The 23,390-nt window shown below is 43.6% G+C and overlaps 3 protein-coding genes across 3 annotated transcripts; 1 reads left to right on the plus strand and 2 right to left on the minus strand.

The window, feature by feature from the left end:
• Nucleotides 1-3,723: 3,723 nt before the first annotated feature.
• Nucleotides 3,724-5,898, minus strand: LOC138635812 (glucosamine-6-phosphate isomerase 2). The gene is made up of 6 exons (XM_069723483.1): nt 5,702-5,898; nt 5,502-5,603; nt 5,140-5,322; nt 4,882-5,066; nt 4,609-4,783; nt 3,724-4,225 (listed from the first exon to the last, which is right to left on the minus strand). The coding sequence occupies exons 1-6, from the start codon at nt 5,823-5,825 to the stop codon at nt 4,170-4,172; spliced, it is 825 nt and encodes a 274-aa protein (XP_069579584.1). The 5' UTR covers nt 5,826-5,898; the 3' UTR covers nt 3,724-4,169.
• Nucleotides 5,899-7,176: 1,278 nt separating this feature from the next.
• cox8a (cytochrome c oxidase subunit 8A) lies at nt 7,177-8,015 on the minus strand. Its single transcript, XM_069723455.1, has 2 exons — nt 7,817-8,015; nt 7,177-7,414 (listed from the first exon to the last, which is right to left on the minus strand). The coding sequence occupies exons 1-2, from the start codon at nt 7,937-7,939 to the stop codon at nt 7,319-7,321; spliced, it is 219 nt and encodes a 72-aa protein (XP_069579556.1). The 5' UTR covers nt 7,940-8,015; the 3' UTR covers nt 7,177-7,318.
• A 1,399-nt stretch (nt 8,016-9,414) lies between these two features.
• On the plus strand, nt 9,415-23,341 carry rrh (retinal pigment epithelium-derived rhodopsin homolog). The gene is made up of 7 exons (XM_069723475.1): nt 9,415-9,526; nt 12,747-12,937; nt 15,184-15,283; nt 22,084-22,237; nt 22,482-22,650; nt 22,806-22,984; nt 23,145-23,341. Exons 1-7 carry the CDS (start codon nt 9,415-9,417, stop codon nt 23,248-23,250), a joined length of 1,011 nt encoding a protein of 336 aa, XP_069579576.1. The 3' UTR covers nt 23,251-23,341.
• The last annotated feature ends 49 nt before the right edge of the window (nt 23,342-23,390 follow it).

Below are 23,390 nucleotides of genomic sequence, written 5' to 3' on the forward strand. Positions count from 1 at the left end.
TCAACAATTCATCAATTCAACAATTAAATAATTCATCAATTCAACAATTCAACAATTCAACAATTCAGAAATTCAACAATTCCCACATAAGCTAGGAGGCAAAAAACTCCTTTTTAAGGGAGAAAAACCTCCAACAGAACCAGGATCAGAGGTGGGCGGAGCTTCTGTTAACAGAACCGGAGCATCTGCCTCGACCGGTTGGGGTGAGAGGAGAGCAGAGACAGAAAAGGACAGTATAGAGACACAAGAGAAGAACTGTTGGTGGAGACGACAAGCGCAGAGCAGAGACATGCAGCTCCATGACGGGACATCTGGAAAAGAAAGAACAGAAACTACACAAGCGAAGGAACTGAATGGAGACAACAGAAAATAAGAAGAAACTATGGGAGAGAAGAAGATGGTGAGGTATGAGTCAGTTAAAGAGTAGGAGGAAAGAAAAGAAGCTCAGCATGTAACGAGGTCCTCCAGCAGCCTCGGCCTATAACAGCATAACTAAGGGTTGGTTCAGGTCTACCTGAGCCAGCCCTAACTATAGGCTTTATCAAGAAGGAACGTTTTGAGTCTAATCTTAAAGCTAGAGAGGGTTTCTGACCCTCCAACACAAACTGGGAGCTGGTTCCACAGGGGAGGAGCCTGAAAACTGAAGCTCCGCCTCCTATTCTACTTCTGTAAACTCTAGGAACCACAAGTAGACCAGCGTACTGAGAGAAGTGCTCTGCTAGGATTATATGGTTCTATAAGATCTCTAAAATATTATGGAGCCTGATCATGTAGAGCTTTGTAAGCCATCAAGAGAATTTTAAATTCTATTATTGATTTAACAGGAAGCCAGTAAAGAGAAGCTAAAACTGGAGAAATATGATCTCTCTTGATAAATCCCATCAGTACTCTTGCTGCAGCATTTTGGATCAGCTGCAGGTTTTTAATGAGTAATTTGGACATCCTAACAACAAGGAATTACAATAATCTAGTCTAGAAGTAACAAACGCATGAATGAGTTTTTCTGCGTCACGCTGAGGAAGGATTTTCCTGATTTTATTAATATTACGTAGATGAAAGAAGGCAGTTCTGGAGATTTGCTTTATACGGTGTCTAAAGGACAAATCCTCATCAAAGATGACTCCAAGGTTCCTCACAGTTTTGCTGGAGGCCAAGACAACGTCATCTAGAGTAACTAAGTGATTACAGAAAGAGTTTCTGAGGTGTTTAGGACCAAGTACAAGAACATCTGTTTTGTCTGAATTTAGAAGCAGGAAGTTTTTGGTCATCCAGGCCTTTATGTCTTTTAGACAGGCTTCAAGTTTTACTAACTGATTAGTTTCATCTGGTTTTATAGAAAGATATAGCTGAGTGTCATCTGCATAACAATGGTAGTTGATGCAGTGCTTCCTGATGACATCTCCTAATGGAAGCATGTACAAAGTAAAAAGTATTGGGCCTAACACTGAGCCTTGTGGAACTCCATAACTAACTCTTGTTTGTCTGGAAGATTCATTGTTGACATGGACAAACTGGAATCTATCTGATAAGTAGGATTTGAACCAGTCTAATGCAGTTCCTTTAATCCTCGTAACGTCTTCTAATCTCTGTAATAAGATCGTATGATCAATCGTATCAAAAGCAGCACTGAGGTCCAGAAGAACAAATACAGAGACGAGTCCATTATCTGAGGCGAATAAAAGGTCGTTAGTAACTTTCACCAGAGCTGTTTCTGTGCTATGATGAACTCTAAAGCCTGAAAATCTTCAAACAGATCATTCCTTTGTAAATGATCACAAAGTTGATTTGCAACAACTTTTTCAAGGATTTTAGAAATAGACATCAGGTTGGAAATTGGTCTGTAGTTTCCTAAAACAGCTGATCAAGAGTCGGCTTTTTAAGTAAAGGTTTAATTACAGCCACTTTAAAAGCCTGCGGTACATAGTTGGTTACAATAGATAGGTTGATCTGATCTAATATGGAAGTATTAATTAAAGGGAAGACTTCCTTAAAAAGTTGAGTTGGGATGAGATCTAACAGACAGCTAGAGGATCCAGATGAAGAAATAATTCTAGTTAACTCAGAGAGCTCAACAGGAGAGAAATGTTCCAAGTTTACATCTGGTCCTACAGTTGCTTTCAGGGCTGCTGTTGCTTAGCATCACATCAGTGATGGTGTCAGGAAGGGTCGGCCCGATTCTCTCCCTGATAGTAAGAATTTTATTAGTAAAGAAGTTAATGAAGTCATTACTGCTGAGAGCTGAAGGAATAGAGGGCTCAACAGAACTGGAACTCTTTGTCAGCCTGCTACAGTGATGAAAAGAAACCTGGGGTTGTTCTTGTTGTCCTCTATTAATGATGAATAATATAAAGTTCTGGCCTTACCAAGAGCTTTCTTATATAATATTAGACTCTCCTTCCAGGCAGGTGAAATTCTTCTAAATTAGTGGAACTCCATTTCCTTTCCATCTTTCTAGTCGCTGCCTAGCAGAGCGTAGTTCTGAGTTGTACCATGGAGACAACTTCCTCTGGTTCATGACTCTCTTCTTCAGAGGGGCGACATCATCTAGAATTGTAGCAGAGATACTGCAGTGTTTCCTACCAGATGATCCACTTGTGTGGGACTAAGATCAACGTAGATGTCTTCCACTGCTTTAACACACGGCATCGAAGAGGATAAACATGTAACTGCTTCCTTAAACTTGGCCACGGCATCATCTGACAGACATCTACTGTAGTGGGATTTATTCCCACATGCTGTGTAGTCCATTATTGTAACTTCAGATGTTAAGAAGAAGTGGTCCGACAAAACAGGGTTTGGAGGAAATACTATTACATTTTCAGTTTCCATCCCATACGACAGAACCAGATGGAGGGTGTGGTTACCACGGTGACGGGGTTTATTTACATTCTGATAAAAGCCTATAGAATCTAATAATGAGCTGAAAGTAGAACTGAGGCTGTCGTTGTCCACGTCAACATGAATGTTAAAGTCTCCCACTATCATCACTTTATCTGAACTCAGCACTAAATCTGATCAAAAGTCAGAATTCAGTTAGAAACTCTGAATAAGGACCAGGTGGGAGATAAACAACAACAATACAATCCGTTTCTCTGCTTTCCAGTTTGGGTGAGAGACTAAGAGTCAGACTCTCAAATGATTTAGAACTAAGTTTAGGCTTTGGATTAATTGATAAACTTGAGTGGAAGATTGCTGCCACTCCTCCTCCTCCTCCTCCTCCTCTTCTTCCTCCTTCTCCTCCTCCTCCTGAATCTCTAGGAATATGATAATTAATATGACTGGGAGGAGTTGCTTCATTCATACTAACATATTCTTCCTGTTGCAGCCAGGTCTCTGTGAGACAGAGTAAATCAATCTGATGATCAGTTATCAAGTCATTTACTAACAGAGATTTAGACCAGAGAGATCTCATATTTAATAGTCCGCTTTTAATTGTCAGATTTTTTTTTTTTGATCCATTAATTTGGTAGGATCCATTTTTATTACATTTTTATTGATAGATCTTTCCTTGAGTTTTTTAAATATAGGTGGTCTGGGTACAGACACAACCTCTATAGGATGTTAAAGGTTTTGGGTGAGTGACAGCTCTAAAGAAGCTGCAGAGGAGCTGTAAGACTGCAGCTCTGCGTCCTGGCCTCAACCCTGGATGTCAGGTTTTAGGGCTGTTAAGAGACACGGCCATGTTTCTAGAAAGAAGAGCTGCACCATCTAAAGTAGGATAGATGCCGTCTCTCCGGATCAGACCAGGTTTCCCCAGAAAGTATTCCAATTATCAATGAAGCCCACGTTGTTAGCGGGACATCACCTCGACAACCAGCGGTGAAGTGAAGACGTATGGCTAAACATATCATCACTGGTCCGGTTAGGAAGGAGTCCAGAGAAAACTACGGAGTCCCACGTTGTTTTTGAAAAGTTTCACACCGATTCCACATTAACATCACCGATCTGTAAGTCTGAAATTCCCAGGTTGTCTGTGGAGGAACAAAATGTACCGCTGAGGACAGACATGTCTCATCCGTCCTCAGATGGAGGACAGGACCGGATCCAAATAGTCCGGTCCCGTTGGATCCTTACAGTCCGGTCCCGTTGGTTCCGTACAGTCGTTGGTTCCGTAAAGTCCGGTTGCGTTGGATCCGTAGAGTGGATCCTCCAGTCGATTATGTCCTGGTTCACCGCTTCATGCTGAGCACCGGATCCACCAGCTTGTTGTGAACATGCATCAAACCTGCAAAGAAGATGAAGAGGTTAGATCCAATCAGAACATCATCATCACTGACATCACTTCCTGTTGCTGTAGACTGGATCATGCTGCAGACTGGTTATACTAACGACCCGTGTTCTCTGGTTGTACTAACGACCCGTGTTCTCTGGTTATACTAACGACCCGTGTTCTCTGGTTACACTAACGACCCGTGTTCTCTGGTTGTACTAATGACCCGTGTTCTCTGGTTATACTAACGACCCGTGTTCTCTGGTTATACTAATGACCCGTGTTCTCTGGTTATACTAACGACCCGTGTTCTCTGGTTGTACTAATGACCCGTGTTCTCTGGTTATACTAACGACCCGTGTTCTCTGGTTACACTAACGACCCGTGTTCTTTGGTACCTTGGAAGTACTTGACGGTTTTGACCCGCAGCTCCAGCGTGGCGTCCTCGTCGCAGATGAAGATGGTGCGGGGGTGCTGCTGGAAGGCCGACACCGTCCACATGTGGTTGACTCCGTCCTCGATGGCTTTGTAGAGAGCAAAGGCTTTGTGAGCTCCGGTGATCAGAATCATCACCTGAAAGGAGGACCGGTTCACATCTTATAAACAGAACACTTATGTAACATCTTAACGAGGTAACACGTGATGATGTCACTGCAGGCCTCCAGTCTGACCTCCTTGGCATCCATGACTGTTCCCACGCCGACCGTCAGCGCCATGGTGGGAACCTTGGAAAGGTCGTTACCGAAAAAACGAGCGTTTGCCATGATGGTGTCCTTGGCCAGGGTTTTGACTCGGGTCCTGGAGGCGAGGCTGGAGCCCGGCTCATTGAAGGCGATGTGGCCATCGGGGCCGATACCTGCGGAGAGGAGACGAGGAAGACTCCGTGATGAAGATGGAGCGCTCCCTGACGTCTGCAGAGAAACACTGACCTCCCATGAACAACTCGATCCCTCCAGCCACACAGATCTTTTGCTCGTAGGCGCGACACTCAGCCTCCAGGTCGCTGGCGTTCCCATCCAGGATGTGAGCGTTGGCGGGATCGATGTCGATGTGCTTGAAGAAGTTGTTCCACATGTAGGAGTGATAACTCTCCGGGTGGGCCCGAGGAAGACCTGGGGGGCATGAGAACCAATGGAAACAATGGAACATGTAACGAGCATCAGAGGAGCCACTGAACACTGGGAGGTTGTCCACCCGTGCTCCGCCTCTGATCTGGGGTCAGGTCGCCATGGCAACTCTGTAAGCAGGTTGGGCAGTGACGCTGCATCAGACTATAAACAGCAGAACTCACCGACGTATTCGTCCATGTTGAAGGTCTTCACATATCTGAAGGAGATGTCGCCGCTCCGGTAGAACTGGATCAACTTCTGGTAGCAGCCGAACGGAGTGTTCCCTGAAGCACAGGTCATACAGAGGTCACACAGAGGTCACAGGTCACACAGAGTTCACAGGTCACACATGTGTTTACCGACCGCCACCATCCCAGCTCACCTGTGGGCAGACCCAGAGTGAAGTACCTGTCGGCACTCGGCTGGAACTGGACCAGTCGGTTCCGGATGTACTTGGCGGCCCACTCACTGGCCAGGTCGTAGTCGTCCAGGATCACCAGCCTCATAGCTCCACCTCCGAGAGACGGATCACACACGACACAGAACCAGAATCACACAACACGGAACCAGAATAACACAGAACCAGAATCATATAACACAAAACCAGAATCACACACAACAGCCGCTGAGGAGCAGCTTCATCTAGAACTTGTCTTGAACTTAAAACCATCAGGTGGAACCAGGTGGAACACTTCTGGTGGACCAATGATGGGACGTACCTGCTGAAACACGGATCAGTCTGTCGGATCAGTATGTTGTGACAGAGACGTCTGTTTGGTCACATGATCATCCTCCGGTCAGCTGACTTCTTCAGTGTACTACCGCCCCCTGCTGGTCAGGATAGCGAAGGACTGTTCATTTCAATCCTCTGAGTTTATTGTAACAAGGATTTAGTGACATGTTTACAATTCGGCTGGTTAACTGAGATTCTTTAAGGTTCTTCTGTTTGATAAAACTGAAGAGAAGAAGTCTGTTTTCATACGCGGAGCAGCACACATCCAGGGGTGTTACGGTGGTGTTACGGTGGTGTTACGGGTTATGGTGGTGTTGCGGGTTATGGTGGTGTTACTGTGGTGTTATGGTGGGGTGATGTTAAGCTGGCCTTACGGGCGGGTGTTTTAAGGTGGTGTTACGGTGGCGTTACAGGGCGGTAGTGTTAAGGTGGTGTTGTTAATGTGGTGTTATGGGAGGTGGTGTTGTTACGGGTTACGGTATTGTTACGGTGTTGTTACGGTGGTGTTACGGGTTACGGTGGTGTTACGGTGGTGTTACGGGTTACGGTGGTGTTGCGGTGGTGTTACGGGTTACGGTGGTGTTACTATGGTGTTACGGTGGGGTGATGTTAAGCTGGTCTTACGGGCGGGTGTTTTAAGGTGGTGTTACGGTGGCGTTACAGGGCGGTAGTGTTATGGTGGTGTTATGGTGGTGTTGTTACGGTGGTGTTACTGTGGTGTTACGGTGGGGTGATGTTAAGCTGGTCTTATGGGCGGGTGTTTTAAGGTGGTGTTACGGTGGCGTTACGGGTTACTGTGGTGTTACGGTGGGGTGATGTTAATTGGTGTTATGGGCGGTGATGCTAAGCTGGTCTTACGTGCGGGTGTTTTAAGGTGGTGTTACGGTGGCGTTACAGGGCAGTAGTGTTAAGGTGGTGTTGTTAATGTGGTGTTGTTACGGTGGTGTTACAGGCAGTGGTGTTGCTCTTCGTTCTTCATCAGTGTTGTTTATAAATTAATTTCATCAGGAGCTTTAAGTGTGAAATAATTTAGCAGTAATTCAGTATTTAATATTAAAAATAACATTATGTTCTAAAGTAAAAGCTTTACTCAAAGACAGAAAATAAAGACAATCAGCAGCAGGTTGAGTTAATATTTAATTGTGTAACAGTTTCAGAGCTGATGAGTGGATCTGACAGAGGTAGAGGAACATGATGGTCCCAGGATGTCCCAGGAGACAGGATGTCCCTGGAGACACCAGGTGTGACACTGCTAAAATGTCCACTTTACTCCTTCTTCTTGTAGTCCTCCAGGTGGGCCAGGACCCACCCGGACGGGCCCAGGATGGCCAGGCAGAACATCCCCATTCCAATGACTGTTTCCTGGACAGGCAGAGAGACAGAGGGTCAGCTGACAGCCAATCAGCATCATCAATGTGACATGAGACACGCCCCCTTGATCACTCAGATTTTCACCTCTGACAGGTGTGAATGACAGGTGTGAATGACATGAACATGGAGCTGCTGTCTGACACTGATCACATTAAAGCTTCATTAGTTTATTCCATGTATCTTTTAACATTCAGAGTATTTGTAGACATTAAACACACATTAAATATATTGATCTTTCTTTGGACCGGCTTCTGTAGCTGAATGAAGTGTTAGCAGCCTCCGCTGTCCGGGACCGAGGAGATGAAGTCCCGCCTCAGGCTCTGACCTCTCCGCCAAGGACGGATCCGGCTGTTAGCCTGCTAGCTCCCTGTTAGCTGGCGGAGCTTCACTCACCACGGGGCCGACCTTCTCCTTGGCCGGGCGGGTGTACAGGTTAGCCCGCTGGGTGACGGTGTGTCCCCGCAGGACGGGAGCAGCTCGGCTGGCGGCGGTCCTCAGGAAACCCGGCATGGTCATTTGTTACGGCGTGGAGATGTCTTCTGTGTTCTCGGCTCGACAAGCTCGTCTGACGTGAACAGGAAGTGCTCACATGTAGAGGTCATGTCCCCTCACGGCGCTGCGGCACAGCGCCGCCTGCCGGCGTGGAGGAGGACTTATTGTATCGAGGAGACTTTACAGGTGCTGTTTCCTGGTTTCACTCATTAAAACTAAAATTAAATAACGTTTGGATTTTTTTTAACAAACATATCAAACAACATATGTGCTACAGACAACAGCTTGATTTCATTGTCTCTGTCTCTCCCAGGCTCCACATCTGCTGCTTTGGTTTCCTTCAACACTTAAACATTTCTCTTCCCTCCCTCCATTAATTGTGGGACGTTGTGGGACGTTGTGGGACGTTGTGGATGTTCTGGGATGTTGTGGGATGTTGTTGGACGTTGTGGGATGTTGTGGGACGTTCTGGGACGTTGTAGGACGTTCTGAGATGTTCTGGGACGTTCTGGGACGTTGTAGGACGTTGTGGGATGTTGTGGGACGTTCTGGGACGTTGTAGGATGTTCTGGGACGTTCTGGGATGTTGTAGGACGTTGTGGGATGTTCTGGGACGTTCTGGGACGTTGTGGGATGTTCTGGGATGTTGTGGGACATTCTGGGACATTGTAGGACGTTGTGGGATGTTCTGGGATGTTGTGGGACATTCTGGGACGTCGTAGGACGTTGTGGGATGTTCTGGGATGTTGTGGGACATTCTGGGGCGTTGTAGGACGTTGTGGGATGTTGTGGGACGTTCTGGGACGTTGTAGGATGTTCTGGGATGTTCTGGGACATTCTGGGATGTTGTAGGACGTTGTGGGATGTTCTGGGACGTTCTGGGACGTTGTGGGATGTTCTGAGATGTTGTGGGACATTCTGGGACGTTGTAGGACGTTGTGGGATGTTCTGGGATGTTGTGGGACATTCTGGGACGTTGTAGGACGTTGTGGGATGTTCTGGGATGTTGTGGGACATTCTGGGGCGTTGTAGGACGTTGTGGGACATTCTGGGGCGTTGTAGGACGTTGTGGGATGTTCTGGGATGTTGTGGGATGTTCTGGGATGTTGATGATCACTGCAGCCTGAAGGAGTGCAGCATCACTGAGAATCTTAACGAATGAACTACTTAAAGTTTAGGGACAAATTCTTAATTTTCTCTTTAAGTGTTTTCCTGTTTGGGTTTTGAATGAGGTTCTCAGAAGAACCGAGTCCAGCGTGAAAGCGACTCCACGTGAGAGTTAATCTTCTCAGTGTTACACACCGCCTGCTGACTAGGAACAGAGGTATGTAATAATCCCCCCCTTCAATCCCACCACTACAATACACACTTCAGTCTGAAGCAGCGTTTCACATCAGTGCGGTTCTGAATCTTCTTCTTCTGTCCACCTCTCACGGATCTTCATCATATTCATCATCATCATCATCCTCAGATTCTTTATATTTATAACACCTCAGACAATGTTGATCAACTCTGGGGTCAATATTTCAGATGACGTGGAGCCTTACGGAGGAAAAAGTGCTTTTACCCAGCTGGAGCACAACATCGTGGCCGGATACCTCATTACTGCAGGTAACACACAGATACCTCATTACTGCAAGTAACACACAGATACCTCATTACTGCAGGTAACACAGATACCTCATTACTGCAAGTAACACACAGATACCTCATTACTGCAGGTAACACAGATACCTCATTACTGCAGGTAACACAGATACCTCATTACTGCAGGTAACACACAGATACCTCATTACTGCAGGTAACACACAGATACCTCATTACTGCAGGTAACACACAGATACCTCATTACTGCAGGTAACACACAGATACATCATTACTGCAGGTAACACACAGATACCTCATTACTGCAGGTAACACACAGATACATCATTACTGTATTAGGTAACACACAGATACCTCATTACTGCAGGTAACACACAGATACATCATTACTGCAGGTAACACACAGATACCTCATTACTGTATTAGGTAACACACAGATACATCATTACTGCAGGTAACACACAGATACCTCATTACTGCAGGTAACACACAGATACATCATTACTGTATTAGGTAACACACAGATACCTCATTACTGCAGGTAACACACAGATACATCATTACTGTATTAGATAACACACAGATACATCATTACTGCAGGTAACACACAGATACATCATTACTGTATTAGGTAACACACAGATACATCATTACTGTATTAGGTAACACACAGATACATCATTACTGTATTAGGTAACACACAGATACCTCATTACTGCAGGTAACACACAGATACATCATTACTGCAGGTAACACACAGATACATCATTACTGCAGGTAACACACAGATACATCATTACTGTATTAGGTAACACACAGATACATCATTACTGCAGGTAACACACAGATACATCATTACTGCAGGTAACACACAGATACCTCATTACTGTATTAGGTAACACACAGATACATCATTACTGCAGGTAACACACAGATACATCATTACTGTATTAGGTAACACACAGATACATCATTACTGTATTAGGTAACACACAGATACATCATTACTGCAGGTAACACACAGATACATCATTACTGCAGGTAACACACAGATACCTCATTACTGTATTAGGTAACACACAGATACATCATTACTGCAGGTAACACACAGATACATCATTACTGTATTAGGTAACACACAGATACATCATTACTGTATTAGGTAACACACAGATACATCATTACTGTATTAGGTAACACACAGATACATCATTACTGCAGGTAACATACAGATACATCATTACTGTATTAGGTAACACACAGATACATCATTACTGTAGGTAACACACAGATACCTCATTACTGTATTAGGTAACACACAGATACCTCATTACTGTATTAGGTAACACACAGATACATCATTACTGCAGGTAACACACAGATACATCATTACTGCAGGTAACACACAGATACATCATTACTGTATTAGGTAACACACAGATACATCATTACTGCAGGTAACACTACATCATTACTGCAGGTAACACACAGATACCTCATTACTGTATTAGGTAACACACAGATACATCATTACTGCAGGTAACACACAGATACATCATTACTGTATTAGGTAACACACAGATACATCATTACTGTATTAGGTAACACACAGATACATCATTACTGCAGGTAACACACAGATACATCATTACTGCAGGTAACACACAGATACATCATTACTGCAGGTAACACACAGATACATCATTACTGCAGGTAACACACAGATACCTCATTACTGTATTAGGTAACACACAGATACATCATTACTGCAGGTAACACACAGATACATCATTACTGTATTAGGTAACACACAGATACATCATTACTGCAGGTAACACACAGATACCTCATTACTGCAGGTAACACACAGATACATCATTACTGTATTAGGTAACACACAGATACCTCATTACTGCAGGTAACACACAGATACCTCATTACTGTATTAGGTAACACACAGATACATCATTACTGCAGGTAACACACAGATACATCATTACTGCAGGTAACACACAGATACATCATTACTGTATTAGGTAACACACAGATACCTCATTACTGTATTAGGTAACACACAGATACATCATTACTGTATTAGGTAACAGAGAAAACAGCCAATCAGATGATCTGTCAGTGATTCACCTGCTTCAAGTGTACCACTGTGTTGATGTAAAAATATGTACTTATAAAGGAGGTTTGATCCATTCACTGTGACCTGGGGAACATTTTGTACTTTAAAAAGTCATGACTTTTTTTTTCCATAGAGCTGATGTTTGTGTTTTAATGTTTAATCATCATTCAACTTATATTGAACATCATGTCTTTTGTAAAGAACAGTTTCTAACGTGTAGGAAAGACATCAATGTTATTTCATAAGTATGATAATAACAACTAAAATACTACAACTGTGGTGTGTTAAAAGGTTTGGGCACCCTGCTGAGTCAGTGACATGGAAGTCCTCTAAGATATCAGACCCTGTAAACTCTTTCTATTCAGATCTATCTGAAGCTTTTAATAGACCGTATGTGAAGGTTTAAGTTCTCTCACGGACGATGATAGAGACAGAAGTCAGTCCTGGAGTTCCACAGGGTTCTGTTCTCTCTCTGCTCTCCTCTCACTCCGACCGGTCAAGGCAGATGTTCTTGACCTGTCAGATTTTTCTTCCTGTTAAAAGGGAGTTTTTCCTTCCAGCGGTGACTCATGTCTCAATTGTTGAACTGTTGACTTCCTCTCTGTGATGTTGTGGACTGATTGTGTAAAAAAAACCTGAAACTAATTTGGTGCAAAACAAATCAAATGGAACTGAATTTATCTAAATCTTTTCAACCTGGATTTCATTACCTTTCTCATGTTTGTCATTTCAAAGTGACTTCGATTTGATTCAATAGCAGACATTTGATTCATCACATCAGGAAGAAAACAGCTGAACTAACATCATGATGTCTCTGTTTTAATGTAACAATAATACACTGATGTTAACGCTGACAGCTGTGTTTGACACATCACAATATCTGCAGTGAAAACACTCCATTCACCAGTGGACGTCCTTTTATCATTTGATCAGTGATGACAATTATAGTTGTCAGATAAACTTACAGCAGCAATCTTCATGACTGCAGTTTGACTCCGGTTTGAATTCAGTGTGACAATTGAGACACCAATTGAGGATGAATCAGGATGAAGGGCTCCATGTTTGATTAACTCTGTCCTCCGTTTGTCTTCCCAGGAGTCATCAGTTTATTCAGTAACCTGGTGGTTCTGTTGATGTTTGTGAAGTTCAAAGAGCTCCGCACGGCCACCAACTTCATCATCATCAACTTGGCCTTCACCGACATCGGGGTGGCCGGGATTGGATACCCCATGTCTGCTGCCTCTGACATCCACGGCAGCTGGAAGTTCGGATACACCGGCTGTCAGGTAGGATGAGACCCACATTCAGTCCACGCTCCACAGATTGAACCACCTTCATCTATACTGGAAACATATTTCTACTGCAGTGTGTTCTGCATTTTTATTATTTTCTATGAACCACACAGAAGAGGTCTGTAAAGATTAGAACGCGTGTTAGACAGTCGACACTGAACCTAGACGGTGTGAACTGTGATCGTTTCACTGTCTACAGACATCAAACTAAATAAAGTTACTTCTGTCTTCAGGCCACTTATTGCGAGTTACACTGAGCAGATTGATGCAGGTCCAGCTGTCCTGCTGCACTGCAGCCGGCCACGTGTTCACATTCTTTATGCAGATTAGGAGTCTTTCCTTCAGTCCTTGTTGTTGCAGAGTAATCCTCCTGTTTTTAACTCACAGCTACCACTGACTGATTTTTACTGTTTATTTATTTCATTCTGCTGTCTGTCTGTAACCTTATTTCCAGAAAAGTTGGGACGCTGTATAAAATGTAAATGAAAACAGAATGTGATAATTTGGGAATCACAAACTTATTTAATTGAAAATAGACCAAAGACAACATATCAAATGTTGAAACTGAGAAATTATATTGTTTTATAAAAATATCTGCTCATTTTGAATCTGATGCAGCAACACGTCTCCATAAAGTTGTTCCAGGATCATGTTCACCACTGAGCTGCATCACTTCTTTTAACAACACTCTGGAAACGTTGCGGGAACTGAGGAGACCAGTTTCTGGAGTTTTGAAAGTGAAATGTGGTCCCATTCTTGTCTGATAGAGGATTTCAGCTGCTCAACAGTTCAGGGTCTCCTTTGTTGTATTGTTCATGTCCTGATGCTCCAGATGTTTTCAATGATTGACAGGTCTGGACTGCAGGAGGCCAGTTTATCAGCGGACTCTTCTACTACGGAGCCATGCTGTTGGAATACGTGCAGAATGTGGTTGGACGTTGTTCTGCTGAAATAAACAAGACCTTCCCTGAAAGAGACGTTGTCTGGATGACAGCATATGTTGCTCCAAAACCTGAATATATCATTCAACATTAATGCTTCCTTCCAGATGTTCAAGCTACCCATGCCGTGTGCACTAATGCATCCCTGTACCATCACAGATGCTGGCTTTAGAACTGAGCTGATAACAAGCTGGATGGTCCCTCTCCTCTTTAACCTGGAGGATGCAGCGTCCATGATTTCCAAACAGAATCTCAGATTGTGATCCATCAGACCTCAGGACAGTTTTCCACTTCACCTCAGTCCATCTTCAATGATCTCGGTCCAGAGAAGGCGGCGGTGTTTCTGGATCATGTTTCTATCTGGTTTCTTCTTTGGAGAGTTTTAACCTGCATTTGTGGACGCAGCGATGAACTGTGTTCACAGACGATGGTTTTCACAAGTGTTCCTGAGCCCATGCAGTGATTTCCACTCCAGAATAGTGTGTTTTTAATGCAGTGCTGCCTGAGGGCCCGAAGATCACCACCATCCAATATTGGTTTCCAGCCTTGTCCCTTGTGTTCAGAGATTTCTCCAGATTCTCTGAATCTTTTAATGATATTATGAACCGTAGACGATGAAATCCACTAATTCTTTGTAGTTTTACGTTGAGGAACATTATTCTTAGATTGTTGAACTATTTTCCAACACAGTCTTTCAGAGTGGTGAACCTCTCCCCATCTTCACTGCTGAGAGACTCCGCCTCTCTGAAATCATTTTTTTATACCCAATCATGTTACTGATCTGTTGCCATGGTAACCTAATTAGTTACAGATGTTCAACCAGGTGGGTGTTTTTTTAGCGTTACACAACTTTTCCAGTCTTTTGTTGACCCTGTCCCAACTTTATTGAGATGTGTTGCTGGAATCAAATTCAAAATGAGCAGATATTTTTGGGGGTGGTGTCCAACAAACTATGTGGGTTCATCTACGACCTTCTGTGGAGAACCTGGTCTGATCCGGAGAGATGACCCGGGCCCTGTTTCAAGGCTAGCATGGGGCCCTACTCTACATTCTGACAAATATTGTAATAATCATCTTTGCACAATTACAGTCTCTAAGTCACGTCTGATAACAACTGAACTGATGATTTATTACTGTACCCAGAATGACTAACAGACACTGCAATTGACCAATAAATAGATAAAAGTAGAACATTTTATCTGAAATCCAAATCTAAAATGTTTGTCTTCGTGCGTGCGTGCGTGCGTGCGTGCGTGCGTGCGTGCGTGCGTGCGTGTGTGTGTGTGTGTGTGTGTGCAGATCTATGCAGCTCTCAACATCTTCTTCGGGATGGCCAGCATAGGGCTGCTGACAGTAGTGGCCATCGATCGTTATCTGACCGTCTGCAGACCAGACATAGGTACCCTGCTACACGTCATCTGCTCTTCATGTACTGAACTATACTGTATTATACATAGACAGTGAAGGAAATAATTATTTTATCTCTTGCCAATTTTGTAAGTTTGCCCACTGACAAAGAAATTAACAGTCTATGGAGTAATGGAGGTTTATTTTAACAGTGAGACAGAATATAAAAAAATTTAAAAAATCCAGAAAATCACGACATATAAAAGTTATAAATTGATTTGCATTTGATGATGTGAAATAAGTATTTGATCTCCTACCAACCATCAACAATTCTGTCTCCCGCAGACCGGTTAGACTAGTCCTCTCTCTTTAAGAATGTACTCAGAATCTCAACTCCTTACCTGTATAAAAGACACCTGTCCACTGAGTCAATCAATCAGATTTTAGCCTTTTCCTCATGTGTTTGTTATACTGTTTTGTATCTGTGCTGTTTGTGTCACTGTGTGGACTGTGTTGACAGGTCATCATTGTAAATGAGAATTGGTTCTCAATTGATTTTACCTGGTTAAATAAAGGTCATATATATATAGATTCCAATCTCTCCACCATGGAGACCAAAGAGCTGTCTGAGGACGTCACGGATGAGCTGGTAGACCTGCACGAGGCTGGAATGGACTATAAGACCATCGGCAAGCAGCTCAGTGAGAAGGAGACAACTGTTGGTGAGATTATTGGGAAATTGAAGAAACACTAAATGATCTCCTCGGTCTGGATCTCCTTGGTCTGGATCGGTCTGGATGTCCTCGGTCTGGATCTCCTCGGTCTGGGGCTCCAAAGAGATTTGGCCTGGTGGGGTATCGATGATCATGAGAAAGGTGAGGATCAGCCCAGAACTACACAGGAGGAACTTGTTCATGATCTCCAGACAGCTGGGACCTCAGTCACCATGGAAACCATCATTAACACACTACGCCGTAATGGATTAAAATCCAATCAAATGCAAATCAATTTATAACTTTTATATAATGTGATTTTCTGGATTTTTGTTTGGATATTCTGTCTCTCACTGTCAAAATAAACCTCCATTACAATTATAGGCCATTCATTTCTTTGTCAGTGGGCAAACTTACAAAATTGGCAAGAGATCAAATCATTATTTCCTTCACTCTATACTGTATACTGTATTCTGATCAGGGCTCAAGGGTCACCTGTCAGGGTCACATCATGAGGAAAAAAATCTAACTCACAAAACCCTACTAACCTTCCTAACTTTACTAACCCTACGAACCCGCATAGCCCTACTAACTCTCCTAATTCTACTAACCCTTCTGACCCTACTAACCCTACAAACACACCTAACTCTACTGACTCTACTAACCCTCCTAACTCCCCTTGCCCTACTAACTCTACCAACTCTCCTAATCCTACCAACACTACTAACTCTCCTAACCCTACTATCCCTACTAACTCTTTTAATCCTACTAACTATTTGAACTCTCCTAACCCTACCAACACTACTAACTCTCTTAACCCTACTATCCCTACTAACTCTTTTAATCCTACTAACTATTTGAACTCTCCTAACCCTACTAACTCTACTAAATCTTCTAACCCTCTGACGTCATGGTGAGCGTATTGCGTCACTTCCTGTCTACAAACATTGTGACTAGTGTTACTTCTCTCTGCTATTTCAGCTTCTTTTCCTGAATTATACGTATCTTAACTCTCTCCACACTTCTTCTAATCTCAAGTTAAAACTCACACTTGCTTTTTTGGAGCAATTCTCCTGTTAAATCTTTGACCAACGTTCACTAACTTGGTGTTTTGGTACTGCTAGCTTAGCAGTTAGCAATGTCTTCCCTCTCTCCCTCCACTTCTTCTGGTTTTTCCTGCTGTGACATGTTTAGTTACAACCCTGCCTCCCTTAATGAGGAGGAGGAGGGGGAGGGGGAAGACGAGGAGGAGGAGGAGGAGGAGGAGGAGGAGGAGGAGGAGGAGGAGGAGGAGGAGGAGGAGTGTAGTTAGGGCTCTGGAGGCCAGGGTTATAGAATTAGAATCGCCAGTCAGATGTCTTCCCGGGGACATAGTCAGATGTCTTCCCTGGGACAGAGTCAGATGTCTTCCAGTGGCCAGAATCAGATGTCTTCCAGGGGACATAGTCAGATGTCTTCCCGGGGGCCAGAGTCAGATGTCTTCCCGGGGCCAGAGTCAGATGTCTTCCCGGGGCCAGAGTCAGATGTCTTCCCGGGGCCAGAGTCAGATGTCTTCCCGGGGACAGAGTCAGATGTCTTCCAGTGGCCAGAATCAGATGTCTTCCAGATGTCTTTCAGATGTCTTCCCGGGGCCAGAGTCAGATGTCTTCCCGGGGCCAGAGTCAGATGTCTTCCCGGGGACAGAGTCAGATGTCTTCCAGGGGCTAGAGTCAGATGTCTTCCCGGGGACAGAGTCAGATGTCTTCCAGTGGCCAGAATCAGATGTCTTCCAGGGGACATAGTCAGATGTCTTCCCGGAGCCAGAGTCAGATGTCTTCCAGTGGCCAGAGTCAGGTGTCTTCCAGTGGCCAGAGTCAGATGTCTTCCTGGGACCAGAGTCAGATGTCTTCCCGGGGACAGAGTCAGATGTCTTCCCGGGGCCAGAGTCAGATGTCTTCCTGGGACCATAGCAGGCAACATTGAATTAAACCTGAAACTGCTGACTAAGGCGAATCATAAATCCAGTCAGATTGTTATTAACGTCGGCAGTAACGACACCCGGTTACACCAATCGGAGGTCACTAAAGTTAACGTGGAATCGGTGTGTAACTTTTCAAAAACAACGTGGGACTCCGTAGTTTTCTCTAGACTCCTTCCTAACCGGACCAGTGATGATATGTTTAGCCATACGTCTTCACTTCACCGCTGGTTGTCGAGGTGATGTCCCGCTAACAACGTGGGCTTCATTGACAACTGGAATACTTTCTGGGGAAACCTGGTCTGATCCGGAGAGACGGCATCCATCCTACTTTAGATGGTGCAGCTCTTCTTTCTAGAAACATGGCCGTGTCTCTTAACAGCCCTAAAACCTGACATCCAGGGTTGAGGCCAGGACGCAGAGCTGCAGTCTTACAGCTCCTCTGCAGCTTCTTTAGAGCTGTCACTCACCAAAAACCTTCAACATCCTGTAGAGGTTGTGTCTGTACCCAGACCACCTATATTTAAAAAAAACTCAAGGAAAGATGGATCAATTAAAAATGTAATAAAAATGGATCCTACCAAATTAATGGATCAAAAAAAAAAATCTGACAATTAAAAGCGGACTATTAAATATGAGATCTCTCTGGTCTAAATCTCTGTTAGTAAATGACTTGATAACTGATCATCAGATTGATTTACTCTGTCTCACAGAGACCTGGCTGCAACAGGAAGAATATGTTAGTATGAATGAAGCAACTCCTCCCAGTCATATTAATTATCATATTCCTAGAGATTCAGGAGGAGGAGGAGAAGGAGGAAGAAGAGGAGGAGGAGGAGGAGGAGGAGGAGTGGCAGCAATCTTCCACTCAAGTTTATCAATTAATCCAAAGCCTAAACTTAGTTATAAATCATTTGAGAGTCTGACTCTTAGTCTCTCACCCAAACTGGAAAGCAGAGAAACGGATTGTATTGTTGTTGTTTATCTCCCACCTGATCCTTATTCAGAGTTTCTAACTGAATTCTGACTTTTGATCAGATTTAGTGCTGAGTTCAGATAAAGTGATGATAGTGGGAGACTTTAACATTCATGTTGACGTGGACAACGACAGCCTCAGTTCTACTTTCAGATCATTATTTGATTATATTGGCTTTTCTCAGAATGTAAATAAACCCCGTCACCGTGGTAACCACACCCTCTATCTGGTTCTGTTGTATGGGATGGAAATTGAAAATGTAATAGTATTTCCTCCAAACCCTGTTTTGTCAGACCACTTCTTCTTAACATCTGAAGTTACAATAATGGACTACACAGCATGTGGGAATAAATCCCACTACAGTAGATGTCTGTCAGATGATGCCGTGGCCAAGTTTAAGGAAGCAGTTACATGTTTATCCTCTTTGATGCCGTGTGTTAAAGCAGTGGAAGACATCTACGTTGATCTTAGTCCCACACTAGTGGATCATCTGGTAGGAAACACTGCAGTATCTCTGCTACAACTCTAGATGATGTCGCCCCTCTGAAGAAGAGAGTCATGAACCAGAGGAAGTTGTCTCCATGGTACAACTCAGAACTACGCTCTGCTAGGCAGCGACTAGAAAGATGGAAAGGAAATGGAGTTCCACTAATTTAGAAGAATTTCACCTGCCTGGAAGGAGAGTCTAATATTATATAAGAAAGCTCTTGGTAAGGCCAGAACTTTATATTATTCATCATTAATAGAGGACAACAAGAACAACCCCAGGTTTCTTTTCATCACTGTAGCAGGCTGACAAAGAGTTCCAGTTCTGTTGAGCCCTCTATTCCTTCAGCTCTCAGCAGTAATGACTTCATTAACTTCTTTACTAATAAAATTCTTACTATCAGGGAGAGAATCGGGCCGACCCTTCCTGACACCATCACTGATGTGTTGCTAAGCAACAGCAGCCCTGAAAGCAACTGTAGGACCAGATGTAAACTTGGAACATTTCTCTCCTGTTGAGCTCTCTGAGTTAACTAGAATTATTTCTTCATCTAGATCCTCTAGCTGTCTGTTAGATCTCATCCCAACTAAACTTTTTAAGGAAGTCTTCCCTTTAATTAATACTTCCATATTAGATCAGATCAACCTATCTATTGTAACCAGCTATGTACCGCAGGCTTTTAAAGTGGCTGTAATTAAACCTTTACTTAAAAAGACGACTCTTGATCAGCTGTTTTAGGAAACTACAGACCAATTTACAACCTGACGTTTATTTCTAAAATCCTTGAAAAAGTTGTTGCTAATCAACTTTGTGATCATTTACAAAGGAACGATCTGTTTGAAGATTTTCAGGCTTTAGAGTTCATCATAGCACAGAAACAGCTCTGGTGAAAGTTACTAACGACCTTTTATTAGCCTCAGATAATGGACTCATCTCTGTATTTGTTCTTCTGGACCTCAGTGCTGCTTTTGATACGATTGATCATACGATCTTATTACAGAGATTAGAAGACGTTACGAGGATTAAAGGAACTACATTAGACTGGTTCAAATCCTACTTATCAGATAGATTCCAGTTTGTCCATGTCAACAATGAGTCTTCCAGACAAACAAGAGTTAGTTATGGAGTTCCACAAGGCTCAGTGTTAGGCCCAATACTTTTTACTTTGTACATGCTTCCATTAGGAGATGTCATCAGGAAGCACTGCATCAACTTCCATTGTTATGCAGATGACACTCAGCTATATCTTTCTATAAAACCAGATGAAACTAATCAGTTAGTAAAACTTGAAGCCTGTCTAAAAGACATAAAGGCCTGGATGACCAAAAACTTCCTGCTTCTAAATTCAGACAAAACAGAAGTTCTTGTACTTGGTCCTAAACACCTCAGAAACGCTTTCTGTAATCACTTAGTTACTCTAGATGACGTTGTCTTGGCCTCCAGCAAAACTGTGAGGAACCTTGGAGTCATCTTTGATGAGGATTTGTCCTTTAGACACCATATAAAGCAAATCTCCAGAACTGCCTTCTTTCATCTACGTAATATTAATCAAATCAGGAAAATCCTTCCTCAGCGTGACGCAGAAAAACTCATTCATGCGTTTGTTACTTCTAGACTAGATTATTGTAATTCCTTGTTGTTAGGATGTCCAAATTACTCATTAAAAACCTGCAGCTGATCCAAAATACTGCAGCAAGAGTACTGACAGGATTTAACAAGAGAGATCATATTTCTCCAGTTTTAGCTTCTCTTCACTGGCTTCCTGTTAAATCAAGAATAGAATTTAAAATTCTCTTGATGGCTTACAAAGCTCTACATGATCAGGCTCCATCATATCGTTGAGATCTTATAGAACCATATAATCCTAGCAGAGCACTTCTCTCAGTACGCTGGTCTACTTGTGGTTCCTAGAGTTTACAGAAGTAGAATAGGAGGTGGAGCTTCAGTTTTCAGGCTCCTCCCCTGTGGAACCAGCTCCCAGTTTGTGTTGGAGGGTCAGAAACCCTCTCTAGCTTTAAGATTAGACTCAAAACGTTCCTTCTTGATAAAGCCTATAGTTAGGGCTGGCTCAGGTAGACCTGAACCAACCCTTAGTTATGCTGTTATAGGCCGAGGCTGCTGGAGGACCCCGTTACATGCTGAGCTTCTTTTCTTTCCTCCTACTCTTTAACTGACTCATACCTCACCATCTTTTTCTCTCCCATAGTTTCTTCTTATTATCTGTTGTCTCCATTCAGTTCCTTCACTTGTGTAGTTTCTGTTCTTTCTTTTCCAGATGTCCCGTCATGGAGCTGCATGTCTCTGCTCTGCGATTGTCGTCTCCACCAACAGTTCTTCTCTTCTATCTCTATGCTATAATGAGTTATGTGCAATGAAATAACATGTTGTGATTTGGTGCTATATAAATTGAATTGAATTGAACCCTACTAACCTTCCTGACCCTCCTTACCCTCTTTACCCTCCTTACCCTACTAACCCTACTAACCCTTCTGACCTTACTAACCCTACTAACCCTCCTGACCCTACTAACTCTCCTAACCCTACTAACCCTCCTAACCCTCCTGACCCTACTAACCCTACTAACCCTCCTGACCCTACTAACCCTACTAACCCTTCTAACCCTACTAACCCCACTAACCCTACTAACCCTCCTAACCCTACTCACTCTCCTAACCCTACTAACCCTCCTGACCCTCCTGACCTCCGTCTCTTTCTGCAGGTCAGAAGATGACGATGCGGTCCTACAACCTTCTGGTTCTGTCCGCCTGGCTGAACGCAGTGTTCTGGTCCCTGATGCCTGTGGTGGGCTGGGCCGGCTACGCCCCCGACCCCACTGGAGCCACCTGCACCATCAACTGGAGAAACAATGATGCGTGAGTTCTTCAGAGTTCTTCCTCTGTCTCACCACTAATCATGTTTGTGTTGCAACAGTCTCTCAAAATTTGTTCATAAAAACTTGTATATCACAGAGCTGATTAATCAAAGGAGACAAAACTACTGAACTTCCTCCGAATGAAGTGGAATAGGATGTTGAAACATAAATAATAATGTAATAATAATAACCCTTGGGTCATGGTGTGCGTCCTTCAATGAAACATCTGTGTGTCTCCTCCTCAGCTCCTTCGTGTCCTACACCATGGCAGTGATCGGTGTGAACTTTGTTCTTCCTCTGTCCGCCATGTTTTACTGCTACTACAACGTGTCCGTCACCGTCCGGAGGTACAAAGTCAACAACTGTCTGGATAGCGCCAACATCGACTGGTCTGACCAGATGGACGTCACCAAGGTGAGCGCTGACATCCTTCCGCTGTCAGTCCTTTAAACATTATTATTATTATTATTATTATTATTATTATTATTATTATTATTATTATTGTACAGCTGTACTCTGGGTCCTCGTTCCACTGGTCCAACAACTGGATTGGTGTGTGTTGCCTGCAGATGTCCATGGTGATGATCGTCATGTTCCTGGTTGCCTGGTCTCCGTACTCCCTCGTGTGTCTCTGGGCGTCTTTTGGCGACCCGAGGACGATCCCTGCCCCCGTGGCTATCATCGCTCCGCTGTTCGCCAAGTCCTCCACCTTCTACAACCCCTGCATCTACGTAATCGCCAACAAAAAGTCAGTAACGATGACGGATGGTTGTGTGATGATAATGTATGTGTATATGTATATGTATATGTATATATATATATATATATATATGTATATATATATATATATATATATATAGTGACAGACCCGCTGTAATGATGATGAGCTGACTCTTCTATCCCTGCAGGTTCAGGAGGGCCATCATCGGGATGATTCGCTGTCAAACCAGGCAGCGAATCACCATCAGCACACAGGTTGCCATGACAACCTCCCAACAACCTCTGACCCAGTGAGAAGAGGCGTCGGGATGAATATGAACGTGTCAGTAGAAGGTCTCTGTGATGGTGTGTATCATTGTGTTGTTGTGGTCCTCTGCTGTTTACTGTGTAAACTACACCGGTTCCTCCAGTTGTGTTTCTGCTGCTGACTGCAA

The sequence above is a fragment of the Brachyistius frenatus genome, unplaced genomic scaffold, assembly GCF_029030835.1.
Source record: "Brachyistius frenatus isolate BFR_SWC_R1_liver_20210118 unplaced genomic scaffold, ASM2903083v1 Contig_329, whole genome shotgun sequence".
NCBI classification, from domain to species: Eukaryota; Metazoa; Chordata; class Actinopteri; family Embiotocidae; genus Brachyistius; species Brachyistius frenatus.

Bases quoted from the DNA above. Each gene is read 5' to 3' on its own strand.
- cox8a (XM_069723455.1), bottom strand. From the start codon at position 7,939: ATGACCATGCCGGGTTTCCTGAGGACCGCCGCCAGCCGAGCTGCTCCC. The intron at 7,415-7,816 runs GTGAGTGAAGCT...CTGCCTGTCCAG, and splicing joins AGGAGAAGGTCGGCCCCGTG to GAAACAGTCATTGGAATGGG.
- LOC138635812 (XM_069723483.1), bottom strand. From the start codon at position 5,825: ATGAGGCTGGTGATCCTGGACGACTACGACCTGGCCAGTGAGTGGGCC. The intron at 5,604-5,701 runs GTGAGCTGGGAT...CCTGTGCTTCAG, and splicing joins CACTCTGGGTCTGCCCACAG to GGAACACTCCGTTCGGCTGC. The intron at 4,226-4,608 runs GTACCAAAGAAC...TCTTCTTTGCAG, and splicing joins AACCGTCAAGTACTTCCAAG to GTTTGATGCATGTTCACAAC.
- rrh (XM_069723475.1), top strand. From the start codon at position 9,415: ATGTTGATCAACTCTGGGGTCAATATTTCAGATGACGTGGAGCCTTAC. The intron at 12,938-15,183 runs GTAGGATGAGAC...GTGTGTGTGCAG, and splicing joins TCGGATACACCGGCTGTCAG to ATCTATGCAGCTCTCAACAT. The intron at 15,284-22,083 runs GTACCCTGCTAC...CTCTTTCTGCAG, and splicing joins CGTCTGCAGACCAGACATAG to GTCAGAAGATGACGATGCGG.